At 40.4% G+C, this 20,394-nt stretch overlaps 1 protein-coding gene across 4 annotated transcripts in view; it reads right to left on the bottom strand.

Moving 5' to 3' along the window:
- Window positions 1–20,394, bottom strand: part of FMNL2 (formin like 2) — a 199,926-nt gene that overhangs the window by 19,071 nt on the left and 160,461 nt on the right. For all 4 annotated transcript variants that reach the window (XM_081333931.1, XM_081333932.1, XM_081333930.1 and 1 more), the window contains exons 10-15: window positions 19,757–19,831; window positions 17,323–17,433; window positions 9,926–10,075; window positions 7,764–7,865; window positions 6,675–6,966; window positions 5,238–5,441 (exon numbers count right to left, since the gene is read on the bottom strand). In XM_081333931.1, coding sequence (XP_081190057.1) covers window positions 5,238–5,441; window positions 6,675–6,966; window positions 7,764–7,865; window positions 9,926–10,075; window positions 17,323–17,433; window positions 19,757–19,831 — 934 coding nt within the window. The remainder of the gene's footprint in view (window positions 1–5,237; window positions 5,442–6,674; window positions 6,967–7,763; window positions 7,866–9,925; window positions 10,076–17,322; window positions 17,434–19,756; window positions 19,832–20,394) is intronic.

Below are 20,394 nucleotides of genomic sequence, written 5' to 3'. Positions count from 1 at the left end.
CAATCTAAGGATTGACATTTTCAGACTGATTAGGGACTCAGACATGTAATTACCATGATTGAGCAGCACATTATGCAAATGTGACATATAAGGAGTTAAGCCTTTTATGACACTAATTGTGTTAAAGACACACATTTGCAAAGATAGAAATGTAATTGTAGGATTCCTCCCATCTCTATAAACAGGAAGGAATTTACATGTCCAGTCCAGATATTTTCAGATGAACCTTGAAATGGGGACCTTCAGAATTACATACATTATCCTACCCATGTAAATTGTATCTGAAATTTGACACATCTATTAGGGAAAAAGTATCGCTGCCAAATTTAAACAAGCCAGGATTTTGCACTCTAAATGGTAAAAGAACATGCATCAGTCTCAGCACTTCTAACCACCCTTTATACTGATTTATCACACAAATACACACACAAACACACAAATCTAAACTCAGGTAGGTACAATTTGATACTCAGGCACACCTTTACCATTTCTGGGGATGATACAGACATAGCAAGAATCGCAAAATGGACCGAGCCACTTCAAGCTCAGGCAGTTAGGGGTTTCTGCTTTTTCTGCCTTTTTTTTTTGAGGATGCTGGAACACAGCTATGTAATCTTCCTTACATTCTGGGGATGTGTGTAAGACCTGAAACAACTAAAGGCAGCTCTTTCCTCACCTATCCGCTAAGATGAACTCAACCCCACTCTTGAAGGTATCTTTGCCTGAAGGAGAATGAGTCTGTACTCTATGGCTTAACGCATCAAGAATCCTCTTTTATATGGGGGGAGGGGGGGAGAAACATTGATATTTTATTCCAAGAAAGAACTAACATTTCTCAGGATTTGCAGTAGTCTTAAATAGCAAGTTGAGTTCTGGTGTTAGGAAAATAACAATGCTTTCTAAGCACTTGTGGGATGGAAAATCTATGAGGGCAGCATTCTTAATTTCCAATTTCTCATGGAGATGGCTCTTCAAAACTCTCGTTTCTACAATCTTGCAAATATTGTAAAGCTAAGAGTCCCAGCCAATGCCCCTTTAATGGGAGAAATAAAACTTGGGCAAGTCATGGTTTCAAGGCCTCCATATTGAATAAAAAGAAAATATCCTTATCCCAGATAAGATAGATTGCCTCATATCAATAGCTCCTTAACAAAACTACTTATTTGAAGTGGAGATGCCAAGGACTCATTCTGGGATCTTCAAACACCAAGATTTTATGAGCGTATGCAAAATAATGTAGAAAAATCCTTGATATTAGTACATAATATGTTAACATTATATAAACATGTTATTAATATTTCTATTTATAATAGAAAAGTAAATGAATACATAATTCTAGTATGTATTATTACACCATAGACCTCTGACATAAATAACAGTTGTACTGTATAATATTAAATTTTATGTGTAGATTAGATCCGGGGTCCCCAACCTGTGGGTCGTGACCCACTAGTGGGCCGTGAAGGGATTGCAACCGGGCCACGGAAACGGGCGAGCGCATGTGCACTCACACACATCCCCAGTTGCCATTGGGGAACTCTGGATTAGATGCAAGACCAATCATGTCAATAGAGGGCAGACAACGAAATAAATTAAAGAAGCCAGTAAAACAAACAACCTGCAGGAATGGTTTGTTTCACTAAGAAAATATACATATGTTTTGCTTACAAGACAGCGTGAAGAATAATGACTTTATAAAGTTTACAATACGGATAATATTTTACGTAATGTGAACCACCTCATGCTTTTAGATAAGACAAAAAAACCCCCAACCACATTAAAAAAAATAGCAAAACCACACACATACCCACAAAGGATGCTGCATTTCAGACCTGAAGCTAAAAAATTACTTCAAAAGGCCTCTGGGCACTTGCTGTTCCATTTGCCGCCTCCTCAAAGAAACAGTGTGTTTTCCCGGGCTCCCTCTCTAGCTATATGTAAATGCACATTAGACATAAGGAGGCACCTTAAGGGTGTGACAAGAAGGTGCTTTAAAGTGAGTGTGCTAATGCACCACTGAGTGACTCTTAACTCAGATATGGGGTGGTTTTTTTTCAGAACTGCACGGCTACAGTGTAAGCCCAGCGGGAAAACCCTGCTTTTATAAGGAGATGCTGACAGGAACAATACAACATGCCCCAAACGAACTGCCTTTTCAGCTTTTTATCTGAAATGCCAACATATGTGCGTGCCTGTACACTACACACACGCGCACGTGCAAAGCACAACAGGACAGAAAAGAGAAATATAAGAAAACAAGGTAAAGTACTTAACAAGTAGGAACCTACAGAAAAGCTTGATTGGCCCATCTTAAAGTGAAGCAAAGGGAATAAAGAAGAAGAAAAAAAGGTTAGCGGTGATTAAAATTATAGGACATTTTTTTTTATTTAAACAAAACAATGAAAGGACTTTCCATGTATTAATATTTTTCTACAACTTTACTCATTGTTATTTAACTTTTCCCGGTCTTGTAATCTGGCTAACAGGACTACAAGCAAATCAAACAACAAGAAATAATTTAAAAAAAAAACATAAATTGAAGTATGTATCACACCCAATTAAAAATTACAAACCTGGCAAAAGAGCTGCACCTGTATGGATTTTCGTAATACCACAAAAGTGGCTCAGAAATGGCTGCTAAAGGTGTGTAGGTGTGTGTGTGCGTAGATCTGTGTACGTGTGTGTTTATTTAATCTACCTTCACTTGTAAGGCAAAGAGGGAATCGGCTCCTGATACTGGTATACCAAGTCCATCATTTTTGACTAACAGCCATCTGGCCAGAGTTTAATGGGAGTTAAAAGTAACTTTTGGAGGGCCCCGGCACCTTACCCATCCACTGACGTTTAGGGCAAAGTGTATTTTCTTACGTCACAGTATCTTAATATGTTACCCCGACACTCAATGATGCATGGGGCCTCTCAAGAATCTTCTTCTGATGTCACCTAAGCAGGCATCAAGCAACACAAGACATCCATCCACTTTTTTTTTCCCCTTTGGCAATTTAGCTGTTAAAAACATTTAGGTTAAATAATATAACAGCAATTAAGCTCTATCAGATGAACCGGTCTTTCTACCAATATCTAAACAACTCTCTTTTGTGCAAGGGGCCTTGGAAAACAGAAGACTCAAATATTTTGAATAAAGTTCTTAATGGGTGCCATTTTCAAAAATACAAAATACAAGCATTCCATCTATACCAAAAAGATGCAGCGGCATTTATTAATTTCTTGCACCTCTTTTCGTATCAATGAGCTTCTGCCCCGGGGACTGAATAGATTTCAATGGGCCAATCTGAGTAACGCTTCAGTCTCTTCCAAGTCACATGAGACACAAAGAAACGGTATTAATAATGGTAAGACAATAAAGCTTTGGCAGGATGACTGGTCATCAGATTTAAAGGGAGGACTGTGACTAACGATTAAACCAAGTCAATGGCTGAGAGAGACTGGAATAGGGTGAATAGAATTGCCCAGACAGTAAGATGTTTTTTTCAGAACTTGGAACTGAATGTCTATTGCCAAATGCACATATGCTGTCAGAAGCTGAACAAGTATAGATGTTGTATACAATTCAAGAGAAAGCACTTTATTAAAAAAAAGAACATATATTTGGCTAGCTGAATTTCCAGTGGTGCCAAATTAATTTCCCATTGGAGGAGAGGCACCCAAATGTTTTCAAGTAAGAATATCACAAAATTCTAAAAACTAAAACATGTGGGTTGCATGTCTAAAAAAAGAAAAGAAAAGAAAAGAAGAACTGGGTCCAACTGTGACCTTTAATTTTCCTTAAGAGGAAAATTAGACAAATAAGGTTCTTACCCTTTAATAGTTCTGTCAGATCAGAGGAGGGAAATGGCACCGACAGAACTATTAAAAGGTAAGAACCATTTGTCTATTTTCAAAATGTATTAGGAAAGGATACCAAAGTTTTCTCAATGTAATTCTTTCATGGCACCAATCTATACACTACAATCTATATTTACTCATTTGATTATCTCCATTCACAAACAGCATCATTTTCGAGGTGCATAGCTTAGGAGCATTTGGTATAAGTTAGTAACCTTTAAATGTAAATATTATCGGGCTGATTCTAACAATGCCGGCACAATTTTCTTTTAGAGGACTAATTAGCATATCCTTCATCCATTGCATCATCAATATGTAAGTAGTTGTATTGTATCATCATACAGTAAGCATCCATTACATTTTTCTAGTAATACTGAAGAGAAAATGGAAAATGGATAGATAGCCTTCTCAAAGCAAACATGCTCCATCTGTCTTTTTCTCGGTAATAGATTTTGTTGTTGAAATAAATAATAGAAGCAGCAATGGGGGGAAAAAATGAGAGGTTTGCAAGTTCACTACAACACTGTCCCCACCCCTCTTCTCCCCCTCCCTCTCTTAACATTCCTAAAGAAGACAAAGTGAGAAAAGACAAGGGAACGACAACATTTATCTATCCTGAATCAGGTAGGACAATTCAACAATATAACTTGTTTGTTTTATCAGAAATACCAGAAAAGTCTCTGAAACGTTAATAAAGTTCAGAAATATTTATGTACTCTGAAACTGAGCATGGAATGCCGATTGGGCAATGTTTCTGATATAGTCATCAGGAAAAATAGCCTTTGTAGATAAGTTTTGAAATTTTGTAAAATGGAACTGTATTAGGGCATTCAAAAAAAAACCAAACAGTCCTGCTTAAGCTTAATAATAGCATATGTGAACATATTTTTCCAGTTTGGGCAGACAAAAATAGAATAAGACTTTCTTTCTTCTGCTGCATTAAAGTTTTTGAGAACTATGCTACATGTGAGAGTTCACATGTAGTTTTTCTCCATTTCCTCCTTACTTCAAATGCAGCCATTTGCATGACAACGTGGCAACGGAAGACTGGCTTGTGATACACAGGAGAGAAAGGGAGATTCATAATTTCTTTGGAGCAGAGTTTCGTTTGGTTTAGTTTGGTTTAGAGCATGTGTGTTTGACTTCTTGGCTTGCCTGGGCCTCACTGAGTGAAGATGAATTGTCTTGGGTCACAAATAAAATATACAATATAGTTAATGAATACAAATGCAGAAAATCATGTTAAAACATCGAGATATTGTTGGATCACATTAGTAGCTGTCAAGGGCCACTGGTTAGACATGCCTAGTTTAGACTCTATATCTTTCCTTACGAGATTGCATTGTCAGCCTCAAAATCTTGCTCATGTCATGGTTTCTGCTGCTTCTTACCTGCTAATCCTGAGTTGAACACAACGGTAGGAGAGGCCATTCCTGGAAGTGGGGGTGCTAATGGTGGAGGTGGGATAGGAGGAGGTGGGACTGGTTCTGCAGCTGGACCAGGAAGAGGAGGTGGTGGGGGAGGAGGAGGCGGAGGAGGCGGAGGAGGAGGTGGGGGCGGAGGAGGCATTGGTGCTGCCATGGGACCATTTTGCACTGTGAAATGAAAAATATACACAGCATTTGTAAATGTTTCATTACATATTTCACTGAATGGGAAGCAATGGTTCACCTCCACCTCAAGAGACTGCTGAATCCCACCATGCTGGAAATTTCCACAAAGCATCTAACTTCCCCTTTTGGGGAAAGGTGTTTGAGAAGATGGCCACGCAGGAGCTTCGGAGTCCTCTGGATGAAGTAAATTATCTGGACCCCTTTTGGTCAAGATTCAGGCTTGGTGTATGGAATGGAAACATCATTTGCCTTGTTTTCAGATGGTTTCTGGCATGGGCAGGAATTTGTGCACATCCATTCCTACTCTTTTTGATCAATCAGTGGCCTTCGATACCATTGATCATAGTATCTTTCTAAGCTAAACCTCCTCAGATCTAATGTTACCAGTCTTGACTAACCCATTCAGATTGACACCACTTATAAATTTGGCTTACAGTTTATCTTCAGTAAGAAGAACTACATGAAAGTAGCCCCTATGGATTTGACCTGTACTATCTGTACAAAGAAACCCTAATACAGATCATCTAAAGAATATAGCAATCATTTCAGGTCAAGTACACCTCTTCTCTTCTCTTTAATACTATTTCTAGATAATGCATTACCTATATAAGTGGCAAGAAAAATATAGTTCAGCAATGGCAAACCTTTTAGAGACCGAGTGCCCAAAAACCACCCTGACTTGCCCCCGGCCTGCCCGCAGGGCCCCCAACCACCTCCATGGCCTGCCACAGATTGCCCAGGCAGCCCTGCAGCGCCATGGCAGCCCCGCCCCGCAGCATCATCTGGGGCATGAGAGCGGAGTCTTGTTCCTGCTGCCCGGCTGCCATGTCCTTGGCTGTGCTGCTCTGCACAGGCCATGCCTGGGGGCAACTCTTCTCCGGGGGGGGCTGCTCATGAGGAGGGGGCCACAGGGGAAGGCCGGGCTGGGGCGATGGCACGTGTGCCCACAGAGAGGGCTCAGAGTGCCGGCTCTGGCACACGTGCCATAGGTTCGCCATCAGTGCCATAGCTGCTGCTGTACAATAAGCTGTGAATGCAGTCCAGGGCGGACTAAACTCAGTCAGAGCTCCTCCTTAAGGATAGTTGTTTTTACTCTTTGTATATTGGGTTTTTTTATTTTTTGTAAGCCACCCGGGAGTCACTGAAATTGAGTGGGTGGCCATATAGATTCTCTAAATAAAGAAACAAATTCAACTCTGAGTCAGCCCATTTTACCTGTTTCTGATTCTGCTGCTATCAATGCCGGAGGTGGAAGGGGCCCGGAAGACCCTGTGTTGGCTGGAGGCCCCCCACCAATGCCAACGGGACCTTCTGATCCTGCTGGTGACACCCCGACAGGAAGGATGTTGATATCACCATCTCCTTTCTTCTGGATTTTAATGGACCCTTGCTTTTCCAGTTCATGAATCTTCTTCTCCAGCGTTGACTGCCGCTGGATGGCTTCCTCCTTTTCCTTGACCATTTTTCTTAGAGTGTGAACTTGTGTATTTGCATCTTTGTATATTTCCTGTGAAGGAACCCCCAGGAAAAAAAGAATTCATTTCATTTGAAAGACAGAGCAGTGACAAAAGAAAACATGGGATTTCTAATAAACTCATTTACCTGGGGAACCTATTGTAATGATGGCTTTCTTTCTATGTAAGTTAATGAAGGCCATATTCATCTGAAGTAAATGCAGGTAATTCCCCTGACAAACTAGTTTGGCTAAGTGAATCAAAGGAAACTGCCCTTACTTCTGCTGGTTCTATGATTTTCCCCTCTTCTCCCATTTTTTTGGATATGGCTACACACAAATGAGAAGCATTTGAATATGTTCTGTATTTAATTAAATGTATCCATCTAGAATCTGGAAAACAAGCAAATGCAGTGGACAATATCCCAGAGCTGAGACCCAAAGGGATCTATGTGAACTCTAAATTTAATGCTTCCTGTTTTGAAAATAGAACCTCATATTGAGTCAAAGTGGCTGGATCAAAGGGGAACATGTTGCTAAGAAGCTAAGAGACATGAAAAAAGACCTTTATATATTCCTTGGAATTACAAGTTACCATCATGCAGCAAGGCACAGACGTATGCATACTTTCCTCATATCAGCAATTGCAAAAAGGTAGATAGATGTGCTTAGATAAAGGAATAAAGAAATTTAGATTTTAATGGCGCAATACGCACGTGACTTGGAAATACACAGCTCCTATAGAATGCAAGTAATGTTCAACTATAAGCAACTGGAGATGTAAAAATGCATGTAGAAGCAAAGTTGGAGAACCAATCAAACGTTAACATCTGAACTTTTAGAAAACTTACTCGAACAACATCCAGTTCTTTATTTCTTTGCATAAGTTGCTTTTCCAGTTCCACAATTTTTGCCATAGCTTCATTTTCTGTGTCTTGAAGTTTTTCTGATAACTAGGTATTATTTAAACAAGTGATTAGTTGGTAAGACTTAACAATGAACCCAGCTTGATTCAAGTAGTAAGAAATCACAGACAACCTTTTCCTGCCTGAAAGTCACTGGAAGGCTGGATGACTCGTAGTTTGATCTGATACAACATATCTTCCTATGTTCTTATAATAATTCCTGCTTATCTTTTGTGGGCAGCGCATTTGAGACTAAGTATTTTGATCAAATTTAAAAAACAAAAGATCCAAAACTGTACCAGGTCCTATAGGTACATTATGCATGAGGATGCAGATACATTTATTAGGAAAATAGATCTCCTGTTTGTGGAAAGTTTCTATTTGTTTTGGAAGAATAACTAATTCCCTTCTTGGTCTGCAGAGATCCTTTCTTTACCCTGTCTATTCTATACATATATAGAATAAAGCTATCTGAAAGCTATCGTGAGGTTTTCTGCTCTGAAAGATATAAATGGCTAAAATTACTCAAAGTAATTGTGGGCTACATTTTAGTTACATTTATTCTGTAATAAGGGTAACACTATGAATGGAGCAAAATATGTAACTTTACTACAGAAATTGATTTTCTTTGATTATACTACAGACTATAGGGACTCCATTTAATTTTCCATGGATTCATTCTGGGATGTCAGTGCAGTCCCATTATTGCCATTTTTTCTCACTCTTTGGACAACTGCAGACACAAACTGAAGAAGACCCGGCCATAATTTAATTCTGTACTTAAATAAATAATGTATGGTCAATTGTTTGGAACTAAGCCAGGATAGGAGGCTGTGGTTTGAAGCTGGCTTCTGCATCCTGCCTTGTTTGGAAACAGTAACAGCTTCAAGGCAAGGAGAAGCAAATGGTTACTGTGGCTTCTTGGTGTGTATCACTGCATGCATAGTGATTTGGTTCATTTTGCTGGAATAGAATTAGATTTAGATTAGAATTAATTTACATAACTGTTATGCTTCAGCAAAGTGCTGAGCACACACACACACACAAACGTGTGTGTGTGTGTGTGTGTGCACGCGCGCATGTGCACACGCACACAGATGCTTTGCCCTTCAACTTTAGTCTCCACAAGACCAAATAATAAAGTTCAAATCCATCCATTCTATTCCAATGTAATCTCTATCACTGAACAAAGTCACATGTGAAAACCATGCTGTTACTTGTGTGCATACTTTAAACTATGAAATAGTTGAGTACGTTCTGTACAACCATGGATTTATATTCAATTAGTGGGGAGTGGAAGCAAGTCACATGATAACAGCTTTGATGGTTCAATTATTCTTCCAAGTGATTGCACCTGAGATTGCAAAACTCAATTCACCAGAGCTATTTGAATCATTGTCCTAGTAAGAAAAGAAGAATTTATATAATATATGAAACAGATTTTAATGGGTAATATTAAATTTTAATGGGTAATATTGAAGTATTAAAATCTGTAAAATTGCAGGATGGGAAAATAAGGAATGTCCAAATATTTCCCCTTCTCCATTCCACCATCGTAAGAACATAAAAGACATACTGAATCAAAGATCTATCTAGTCCTGCTTTCACACTGGCCACAAAGACCCAGGGTCCATCCATCTCTATCATATATATACATATACATATACATATATATATACATATACATATACATATACATGAAAACTTGGCTCTTCGAGCTGTCTGGCCCAGACTGAGGGGTTTAATTTTAATTGGGTTTTAGTTTTAAATTTCGGGGACTTGAATTAATTGATTGTTTTAACTGATTTTAATTTTTGTATGTTATGCTTTTAATTTTATTTATTTTAATTTAATTTTCCCTGTAAACCGCCCTGAGTCCTACAGGAATAGGGCGGTATATAAATTTAATAAAATAAAATAAATAAATAAATGCATATACATATGCATATGCATACGCACACACACACACACACACACACACACCTATATCTATCTATAGACACACACACACACACACCCCTAAACATTTTCCCAAATGAAAATAATCTACATCATTTTTCATGCATCCCCATAATAAATATTTTCAAAGGATTAAGACTGATACTAACATGAGATATATTTTCTTCCAATTCTTCAACTCTTTCTAAGGCAGCATTCTTGGTCTCAGCATCTTCAAGCAAAGCTCCCACATCAAAGACATTGTCCAGGTAAGCCTGTATTTGCACTTGCAGCTTATCACTTTCTGTGTGTTTCAGCTTCTAGAAGGTCAACAGCAAATTAATCAATGAATTAAAAAAACTACCAAATGAACCTGGCACCATCCAGCTTTTCAACTTTGCCATATGCTGATAGAATTAATCAAACGTATTTATTTACTTACTATGGAATTTCTATCCCATGCTATCCTAATAACCCTAGGCTGCAAACTGAATATTGACTAGCATTTGTATATTAAATTGAGAGACATCTCCCAAGGTCCATTTAAAAAGGGGTGGGCATTGAAAGTTGTTTTTTTCTTCTAGCAATAATTCAGATATATGGATTCCTGCCCAGAGGTATAGAAACACATCAAGTTTCTAGAATTCAAGGCACTATATTTCCAGAGAACATCAAGGTTTTGGAAGATGTGAATTTTGGAGAATTTTATAAAATGTATAAAATTGACCTATACTTCAGAGAAAGCACCAATAATCGTTACTGGAGATTTAACAACATCCTATAAAATACAAAAAGGAAAAGACAGGGATGCCCACTTCTCCCCAGTAGTTTATTTTTGTTCTTCATATACTAAATAGAGACACAATAACAAGATGAAAGAAAGGATTGTGAGAGAAAAGGTTTAAAATGAAACTTCTGAGTTAAGGGCTTTTGCAGATGATTTGGTGTTGGTTCTGCAAGATCCCTTAAAGCAGGGGTGTCAAACTCAATTTCATTGAGGGCCGCATCAGCATTGCGGTTGCCCTCGGGGCCGGGTGGGTATGGCTAGGGTGGGTGTGGCCTACTGGGTGGGCATGGCTAGAGTGCATATGGCCTACTGGGTGGGCGTGGCCAGCTCTACAACGTTCACATCAAGGGTGCCTATGGGGGCCCGGGCAGGAGTGGGACAGATCTGAGGGTTTCTGGCAGGAGGAGGGTCTCTGGGCCAGGGCCAAAGCAGTGGGGGCCGTTCCCTCACTGTTTCCAGGATGGCTTCGCGGGCCACATGAAACCACTTCGCGGGCCGGATCCGCCCCCCGGGCCTTGTGTTTGACATGTCTGCCTTAAAAGGAACTGAAATATTAATGGCCAAATTAAAATAAGTTGGCATGTTAGCAGGTTTTAAGATGAATAAATAGAAGATGAAAATATTAACAAAAACATGAAAACAGAAGATCAAATAGAACTGACGAATAGAATGGCTTTTAAGATTGAGAAGAAGGTAAAATAACTGCGTATAACAATGAAAATACAAACTGTATTTTATTTCAAAGCAATTATAATAAGGCATGGAATGGAGTTTTAAAAAGGCATGGCGAGAGAAACTATTGTCATTGCTGGGAAAATTTCTATGATAAAAATAAATGTCTTACCTAGAATAACTTCAGACAATACCTGTTTTGAAACTAAAACACCATTTAAACAGAAGGCTATTATCTAAATTTGTGTAGCAAGAGAAAAACCATGAGTTTTTTATGGATGGATGGGTGGATGGATGGATGGATGGATGGACAGACAGATAAATCATGGTTTTTCCAGTTGTTCTAGAAATATAATTCCATGGTAGCCCTCAAGGGGAGGAAAGAGGGTAAAAACAGTTTGCTTATCTGCAAATATGCATTCCCATGTTAGGATGTTCTTGTATGCCTGCCCAAACCTAAGTAGCACATTTACAGCTGAATTGTTTCTGATGGATACACAAAGTAGAGGAGGCTCGCTCTTCATTGAGCATGCTCCAAAGCACTCCCATTACTATTATAGCACTGATGATGTTACCTAGTTTGGGTAATGAAACGTCTGCAAGAAAACAGCCAAGATCAAGAAGGACCGCTCATTTCAACCCTGAGCTACAAATATCTTTTTTATTGGATCTCAGATATGCATAATAGCAAACATAATCATCTAGGATTTTTTATACATTCAGAGAAACATACTATGTTATAGTTGATGACTGCCTGAATCTTTGCATCAGAAGAAAGTACGTTGATGCCCTGAGGAATAACTGTGACTGTATTCTTGGGAGTTTAGTCAGCTCCCCACACTAGACAGATGTGTTCATAGAGAGTAATTTGGGGAAAAGAAAACATTACCTTAGATCAGAGGTAGGCAACCTTGGCTCTTTTATGACTCGTAGACTTCAACTCCCAGAATTCCTGAGCCAGGAATTCTGGGAGTTAAAGTCCACGAGTCATAAAAGAGCCAAGGTTGCCTACCCCTGGCTTAGATTGTAGGTTGACCCCTACATCTTAGACTGTATTTGGGATGGACTAAAAAGGAGCCAGAAAGCCCAAGAGAAGCAATGCTAAAATCAGGACTTCACTATATACAAGCATACTCTGCCACGATTGTCATGGCTAACAGGTACCTAGGAGCTACTGAGTAGTACAGTATTTTCAGCTGGACATGGCAATATTTAGAGATGTGCCCAAATTACTTAAGATAATGCCATGGCCTCAATAGTCCTGTCCTGAAGAAGGAAAGCTGGATCCTGCACTGAATCTAAGAGCATGCGTCCACATTGAAGTGATCTGGGAAGCCAAGATTGTCCCAAATTCACAGTCAGAGAAGGTAGTTATATCCTTGAGTTCACATAGTGCCAATGAACCAATTGACAGAAGAGAGGAAAAAATGCAGATATCTAAAGCATAAATATTAAGCTAGGACCACAAGGACTGGATCTTGAAAAAGTCTCAAAGAAACACCAACAAAATAAAGCAAAGGACTCTGAAAAGCAAATTTCTTTCAGCAATGAAAAATCCTGATAATCAGAAATTTCTGATGTTTTGTCAGATGGTTTATAACAGGGCTTTTCAACCGGTGGTACGCATACCACTGGTGGTACACGAGCACCTGGCTGGTGGTACGCGGCGTCGCCTCCCTCCCCCCCGCCCGCTCCGCTCTTTCCCAGCTCACTTGCTTGGAGGGAAGGCAGTGGCACCGGTTGTGTTGAGCCCCGTAGGCCCAACACACAAAGGAGGGGGGAAACCCCAGCACCGGGCCGCCACCTCCCTCCCAGCCTCCTCACTGGCCAGGGCCACCACCAGGAAGCCGTTGACCCGCTGGGAGCTCTCTGTGGACTGGAGCCTGTTGGCGGAGGTCGGGGCCGGCCATACAGATTCGCCAGCTGATCAGCGACCCCAGATGCGACCTCCCGGGCGCATGGGGTCGACGCAGCAAGGACAGTGCATGGATGCGACTTTATTTCCTCCCGGAGGACACTCCCCAGGGCCGAAGGAGCGACCATGGTGAGGTGAGACTGCTGCGTCTTCCCAGAAGGAGCGGAGGGGGGGGTTATGGGGGAAGTGTGTCTGCCGGCCAGCCAGCAGGGCCCTGGAGAGAGTGGGCTTTGCCCAGGACCATGTGCATGCCTGCCCCTGGCATGCCGCATTCAGGAAAGCAGGGGCGTGAGATGCAGGTCCCTGTGGCCTGGGTCCTGGGAAGGCTGCAGCAGGTTGGACCAGGAGGTGGCGGCTCTCGGCGCAAGCCGGTCTCAGCTGTGCCTGCCTGAAGGTGATCTTTACATCAACCTTCCTCCCGCCCCCGCCCCGCTTCAGTCTCCTCGTCACAGGCACACCACTTCCCTTCATCTTGGGGGGAGGGGGAACATCAGGGCCCACCCCTCTTTCCCTCAGTGGAGTTCCATGTCCACCTGGGGCGCCTTGAATGTGTGGAGAGGCTTTGCGTGAACCCCGTCCGCCCGGGAGGCTGCATCCAGTGGAGTGCAGGCGTCTTTGCCTCTCTGCTTTGTTCTGCTGGAGAAATCCCTGTCTTTCAAGAGAGGCAGAAGTGATCACCCTTTTGCAAGTGGGGCAAGCCAGGGAGAGTGTGTGTGTGTGGGGGGGGAGGAGAAATCCTTGGCTGCAATTCCAGTGCAAGATTTCCTGCTTGCAAAAGAGTGATCACTTCTGCCTCTTTTGTAAAGATGGATTTCTCCATCGGAGGATGCCAGCAATCCTCTCTGCTTTGTTCCACTGGAGAAATCCCTGTCTTTCAAGAGAAGCAGAAGTGATTGCCCTTTTGCAAGCAGGAAATCCTGTGGGTCTTCTCACGAGGAAGGAAAACCCCAATGCAGAGGCAAGCCAGGGAGAGAGTGTGTGTGTGGGGGGGGGGAGGAGAAATCCCCGGCTGCAAAGATTTCCTGCTTGCCAAAGGAAGGGACAAAGAGGGAGGAAAGGAAGGAAGGAAGAAAGGGAGGGACAATGGGAGGGAAGGAGGAAAGGGACAAAGAGGGAAGGAAGGAAGGAAAGAAAGGGAGGAAGAAATGTAGGGACAATGGGAGAGAGAGAGGGAAGTAAGGTACCCACCCCAGTCCCACCTCCCTGCACCAGAGACCCACGGATTTCTCCTCCCCACAGGCATCCTGCAACCAGAGTGATGAGCTGGCCACGCCCCCCCAAGCCATTGACTTTGCTTGTCAAAAAGTTGCAAAAGTTGATATAGAACGTCATAAGTATGAATCAGTTGCCAAGCATCCGAATGTAAATCACATGACCTTGGGGATGCTGCAACAGTCATAAATGTGAAAAATGGTCATAAGTCACTTTTTTCAGTGCTGTTGTAACTTTAAACAGTCACTAAGCGAATTGTTGTAAGTCGAGGACTACCTGTACTTTATCATTTTTTCCTTTTTGGGTGTGTGTGTCTGTGTGTCAAGTTTTTGACACCTTGCTGGGTGACTGGTGGTACTCGGATATTGCCTAAAAGTGGTACAATGGGTGAAAAGTTTGAAAAGCCCCGGTTTATAGAACTGTCAAAGCTCCTACCAACAGAACTGGTCTCCATAGGTGAGCAGGGCATAAATAAGACTGTACTATCACTCTATGGAATTACTGCAGCCAAATAAAATTCTTGAAATTCCAAAGATGTATATATAGCAGCAGCTCATTTTAATGAAATGCATAACAAAAGGAAGAACAGCAAACAATACTACTTCACGAGAAACAGGTTGACTGAAGCAAATATCCAGGAGGGGGGAAAAAGAGGTAGGAACATTCTTTCAGCCACTTTTCCTTCCTTTCTTTCAGAAGAAAGAAAGAAAGAAAAAAATAGGAGTGCTTCAATATTTGGGGGAGAAGTTCACAATGTATAGTTCAGCTACAGATTGTCTCAAAGAGAACTACAGAAGTGTAGAGAAACATCCCATGTATGGGGCACAGAGACCATCATGAACACAGATTACCATGGGGTGTGTGTGTGTGTGTGTGTGTGTGTGTGTGTGTGTGTGTATGTATATATGTGTGTGTGTGTGTGTGTGTGTGTGTGTGTGTGTGTTTTCTGAGGTTTTCGCGGGTGTTTGTATGTGGATCTTTGGTTATTCGGGTTTTTCCCCACGTAGAACTAAAGGTGTAGGCGCAACGTTTCGACGGAATCCCATCCGTCATCATCAGGCTGGTGGCTTTAGCTTCCTTCTTCTGGGAGAATGGAAGAAGAAGGAAGCTAAAGCCACCAGCCTGATGATGACAGATGGGATTCCGTCGAAACGTTGCGCCTACACCTTTAGTTCTACGCGGGGAAAAACCCGAATAACCAAAGATCCATATATATATATATATATACTGTTCCCCTGAACCCAGTTTCTCAAATCCTGTTCCTGGCAAGATGAAAAAAGAAATAACTAATAGTATGAATCACATAATATTACATGATGGAATAATTTTCCCCTTTGGACTGTACACTTTACATTGTGAATGGTCTATCTTAATCATTCACAAGCCATGCCTGAAAATCAAAGGTCAGCTTCTCCTGCCTTAGGATAGTTTACTGTGCCAAAATAATTCTCCAAATGAAATGTTTAGATTAAACTATGCAAACATTCTGTTATGAATCATTCACTTAAAACCACGTAGGTATAAATGGGAGATCCAAATCAAAATCCACATTCTTTAAAGAAACAAAAAGAAGGACTTGCCAATCACTCTCTAGGCTGCAGTTCAGAAGTACAACATGTACTTTTTCTAGAGAGGGTCCCAGATATTGATTAGCAGCATGTACTAGGATGGCAGAATAACCTCATTTGAAACCCTGGTTAGTCGTTATCAGTTGATGCTCCCTACACGTGCAGGGCTTCCAACTCTGAAATTCCCAACCGGAATGCCAAAGTATGTACTGTCAGAAGATTTCACTTTAGAAGTTAGGGCCAGCAAATCTGGACAGCACCAGGTTGCAAAAGACTGTAATAAAAAATATAATGTGAGGGAAGTGATGTGGGGAGAGGAATGATGATGGACATAATGAGAAAGATCAATATATTCTACTAATGTTCTATTAGGGGGCTTTCAAATGAATGAATGAAATTCTGAAGTTATGTGTACATCTTGACTGTAGTTTCTCAGTGACAGCCATATTGTATTTGCCTATACTACTGCTATTATGATTGCCTCTAAATCACAGCTGCTAAGAAGGCAGTTATCAGATGTCAACGACAGGGATAACAATGAGTAAAATGCTCAGAGGACAATGACTGAGCATGTTCTAACACTTCCTTCTGGAAAAAAGGATCAGCAGAAGAAGCATGGGGAACTACTACTACTCTTGAAACGTAGCCAACTGTATGAGCAGCAATCAGTGAAGAGGAGATGCATGTAATAGGAAGTTCCCTACAACACAAGTGTGCACAACATATGGTTTCATTCACTTTTCTTGGCACCGTAAACGGGTGGCGACTCACTTCCTTATAAAATGCACAGACCCACTTGCAAGTTCATAGATTGAATAAAAACACTGATCATTCAACACATGAAAAAAAGCACCAGTTACCCAGACGAGTGATCAATAGGACATGAAGAGGTATCACGGCATCAATGAGCAAGGAGCAGCAAAAAATAATGATGATGATTTTTTGCAGAAGGAGAAATCATGTAGCTTGTCCACATTGTAACTGCTTTTTAACAGCAATATTTCTTGAAAAAAGCTTGCTAAAACAAGCATCTGACAAAATATAAGGTATAATTCTGCACAAAGGTTCATCCTGTAGAGGAAAACTAATGCAAAAACTTAAAACAACTATTTAAAGCTCCATCTTCCACCCTTTGTAAGAACAGGAAAGTGGGGTATTTGATTTTAGATTTGTCTATTTATTGGATTATTTCTGTAATAATATTGCCTTTAAGAATGGTCAATACTTGGCAACTGCTGAAAATAATAATAATGTAAAAACCAAAAGGTCCCTGTGGTTCTTTTAAATAAGGGAAAAAGCAATTCTTTTTCTTTATGATCAGATCCTAGTGCAACACTTAAATAGATAGCCTCACATTTCATAACAGACCCCATTTCTAGAAGACACTGATAATCCAAAGCAGAGTGTACTTACATCCAGATATTCATCAAGGCCTAGCTTTGTAAATTCATACTGAAGGTGAACTCTGAAATTCATATCTTCTACTGAGTGTACTACTATGTTGATGAACTGCATGCACGCCACCTGCAAGAGAAAAAAAAATGGTTATGCAAGGCTGTCCTATATATTTCTTGGATCTTACCACAGTTCCAAGATTACATCTAAGAGTTAGGCAAAGACAAAGAGAAGCAAAATTATACGAATACAGTTAAAGAATCTTTGCAGAAATTATATTTATCTAGGCTGTGCCAGGATGCAGATTCCAAGCTACTTGATCCATAAAAAGACTTGTTTGGTTTAAGGGCTTCTTGAAAATTGTTATGCACAATTCATAGGCTTTCCAAATGATATTGTGCTCTTCCAGTTGGAATTACCATACAGCTCTAATTCCAAGTGGGAAAGTGGATTCCTGAGCAAAAGCTAACCAAACCAATTCAAGATGTCCCATGGAGATGTATTCAACAGGATCTTCTCCCAGTAAGTGAGTACAGAACTGCAACAACCTTCTTGATGTCCATTAATCATTGCATTTTACCAAGTACAAGTGAAACACTGTGTGTGTTTTATAATTCTGCAGTAACAATGAACAAATGATAACTATAATACTCACAGGAATAATTCAAAGTTTTAAACCTCAGGAGCTTCGACCTAAATATATTCAGTTAAGCAGTGCCCAAAACAAAATCAAGAAGCACAGCCCTGAGGTTAAAAAAAATCACTGAAGAAGCTTTTTTCTATTTCTCTTAACTGTAGTATAACTGTAGAGAAGAATGGGAATAGGGTATGACAGAATAATTTAAAATTTTCTATAAGTCAGGATATTACTTTTCTTGATGCAGCTGGCTCAGGAATTCTGGGAGTTGAAGTCCATGAGTCATAAAAGAGCCGAGATTGCCTACCCCTGCACTAGGCAATGACAGATCTTTAAATTTCCTATCAACAAAGCTCCCATTTCATTTTGCAAGCTCTGGCTGCAAATCTGAAACCTGACTTGATACAAACCAGTGTAGCAAGAAAGAACGATCTTGATCAAGTAAGTAGCTACTTACTCTGTGGGCCTCAAATCCAGATTTCCACACTAACCATACACCTCAGTAAGGAGTAGGAGCTGTTGCCTACTGAAGCAAAGTATCTGGAATGTTTTAAAAGCACTCCCAGATCACTGGCTTGACAAGAACAGCTGGGTCTCTTCAAAACCTCCTTCTGTTCTTGTACCATGAAAAGAGCTGTCCAGGTTTCATGTCTGGCTAAAAACAGTTTAAAGAGATCATTTCCCTGACATATCACCCTAATTGCTCATGTTTCTGTAATATGAAAGAACACCCAGCAAAAATTCGAAACCAAAATGGTTACATAATGAAAGTGGATGCAGGAGATCATCATAAAAAGTTCCCTAGCCTTCTGAGATACAGTATGTTTGTCTCATACCTACATGTGAATTTAGTATAGAAGGCAACTGTCATAAAATCTATCCAAGCAGGTGCCATCAATTCTCAACTACGCCTTCCACAAAACCACTGCATTTAATCACAGCAAGAAAGGGAAATGAACTTGATAAATCAGTCAAAAAGATGCAAATGCCAACTTAAACCCAAGATACCAATTTCCTTATTCTTCTAGATGTTGTAAAAATATATCTCAACAGTAGTTTAAGGCATGTCTTTACTTTGTAAATAACATCATAATGTGCTGCTCTAAAGAATGCAGGGTTGGTTTTTTTCTTCTTCTCCTATTTTAGGCACTGTACTGTTGGGAGCAGTGTAACTACTTAGATTTCTTTGTTCCCGATTTTCCACCAACTATTACAAAAGAAGGCAAGGGAACATCCCAGCAGACCATTGAATAAGTTCTGGAGTTTAATCCAGCACTAAGATTATCTCAAGTTTCCTTCAAGTTGATTTTTACTCCTGGTGACTTCATGGACTTGTTTATGTAATTTTTCCTTGCAGCAATATTCTTCTAGGATGTTTTTTTTTGTTTTGTTTTGTTTTCCAATCTAGCTTACAATCCTGCTGTTCCCTTGAGGTCTCCTCTCCAAGTATTAGCACTATGATACTGCTTAGCTTCTTTGTTTACAAAAGGTTGGCTGGATGCTTGGTTGAAGAAAGACAAATATTCACATGCTTAATACTTCTTTGAAGTGTGACAGAGCATTCATTTTCATTCTTCTACTCCAAATGTTCTCCTCCTCCTCCTCCTCCAAATCCTAATAGGCCTATTTTGTCATGGCTCCATTCTTAGCAGAGTTCATAAGTTGCATTAAAATCCAATTGCACATTAGAATTGTGTCCCTCTCACTCCAAAAGTGAACCTGATAACCTGGGGATGGGGTGGGAATATGGCCCCAGAATATGAAAGCTGAGGGAGAAGTTACACATTTGTACCTGAAATATATGCACACACCTACCATGAAATCTATATTATTATCTTCATTTCGAAAGTGTTCCATCAACTTCTCAAACCGCTGCTTTTCCCCACAAACCTGGGAAGAAATTGCAGAGTGGTTGTATTATGTACGTGTCTACCAGGAAACATTCTATATAACATTTATCAATCCATTTTAACATAGAAATATACAGAATTAGAAGGAATGCTGTCCTGACCTGGACAAATAGACATTGGCAATTGGTTCATTCATTAAGGCTAGGAAAAGGTAGTGGTAAAAGGAAACCAGGCCACCAAAGAACATGCTGGCTGAGGAATTCTGGGAGTTGAAGTCCACAAGTCATAAAAGGCCCATGTTTGAAGACCCCTGGCATTTGGCCGGGGGGGGGGGCAGTAGCAGCCAATGCTGTCAAAATGGTGGCTGTGACCAGACAACTGAACCTCATGCCATTTTATGTCTCTTGTATGTCTCATCCATTACCTCTTTTGAGGTTTTTGGATTGCCCAGTTGGACCTTTCTATTCTGATGTTGTTGACTTCCCCTGATTAATTTCTTAGAGGTTTTTTTTAGAGATTTAGAGATTAGATTTTTATTTTAGAGTTTATTTTAACTGTAGGTACTTAAGAAGACATTCTCAACCCTGGCTTTAGCAAATATAT

Source organism: Vipera berus (assembly GCF_964194415.1).
Source record: "Vipera berus genome assembly, chromosome: 1".
Classification (NCBI taxonomy): domain Eukaryota; kingdom Metazoa; phylum Chordata; class Lepidosauria; order Squamata; family Viperidae; genus Vipera; species Vipera berus.
Note: the sequence above shows the minus strand (reverse complement) of the source record. Positions and strands in the feature narration are given on the sequence as shown.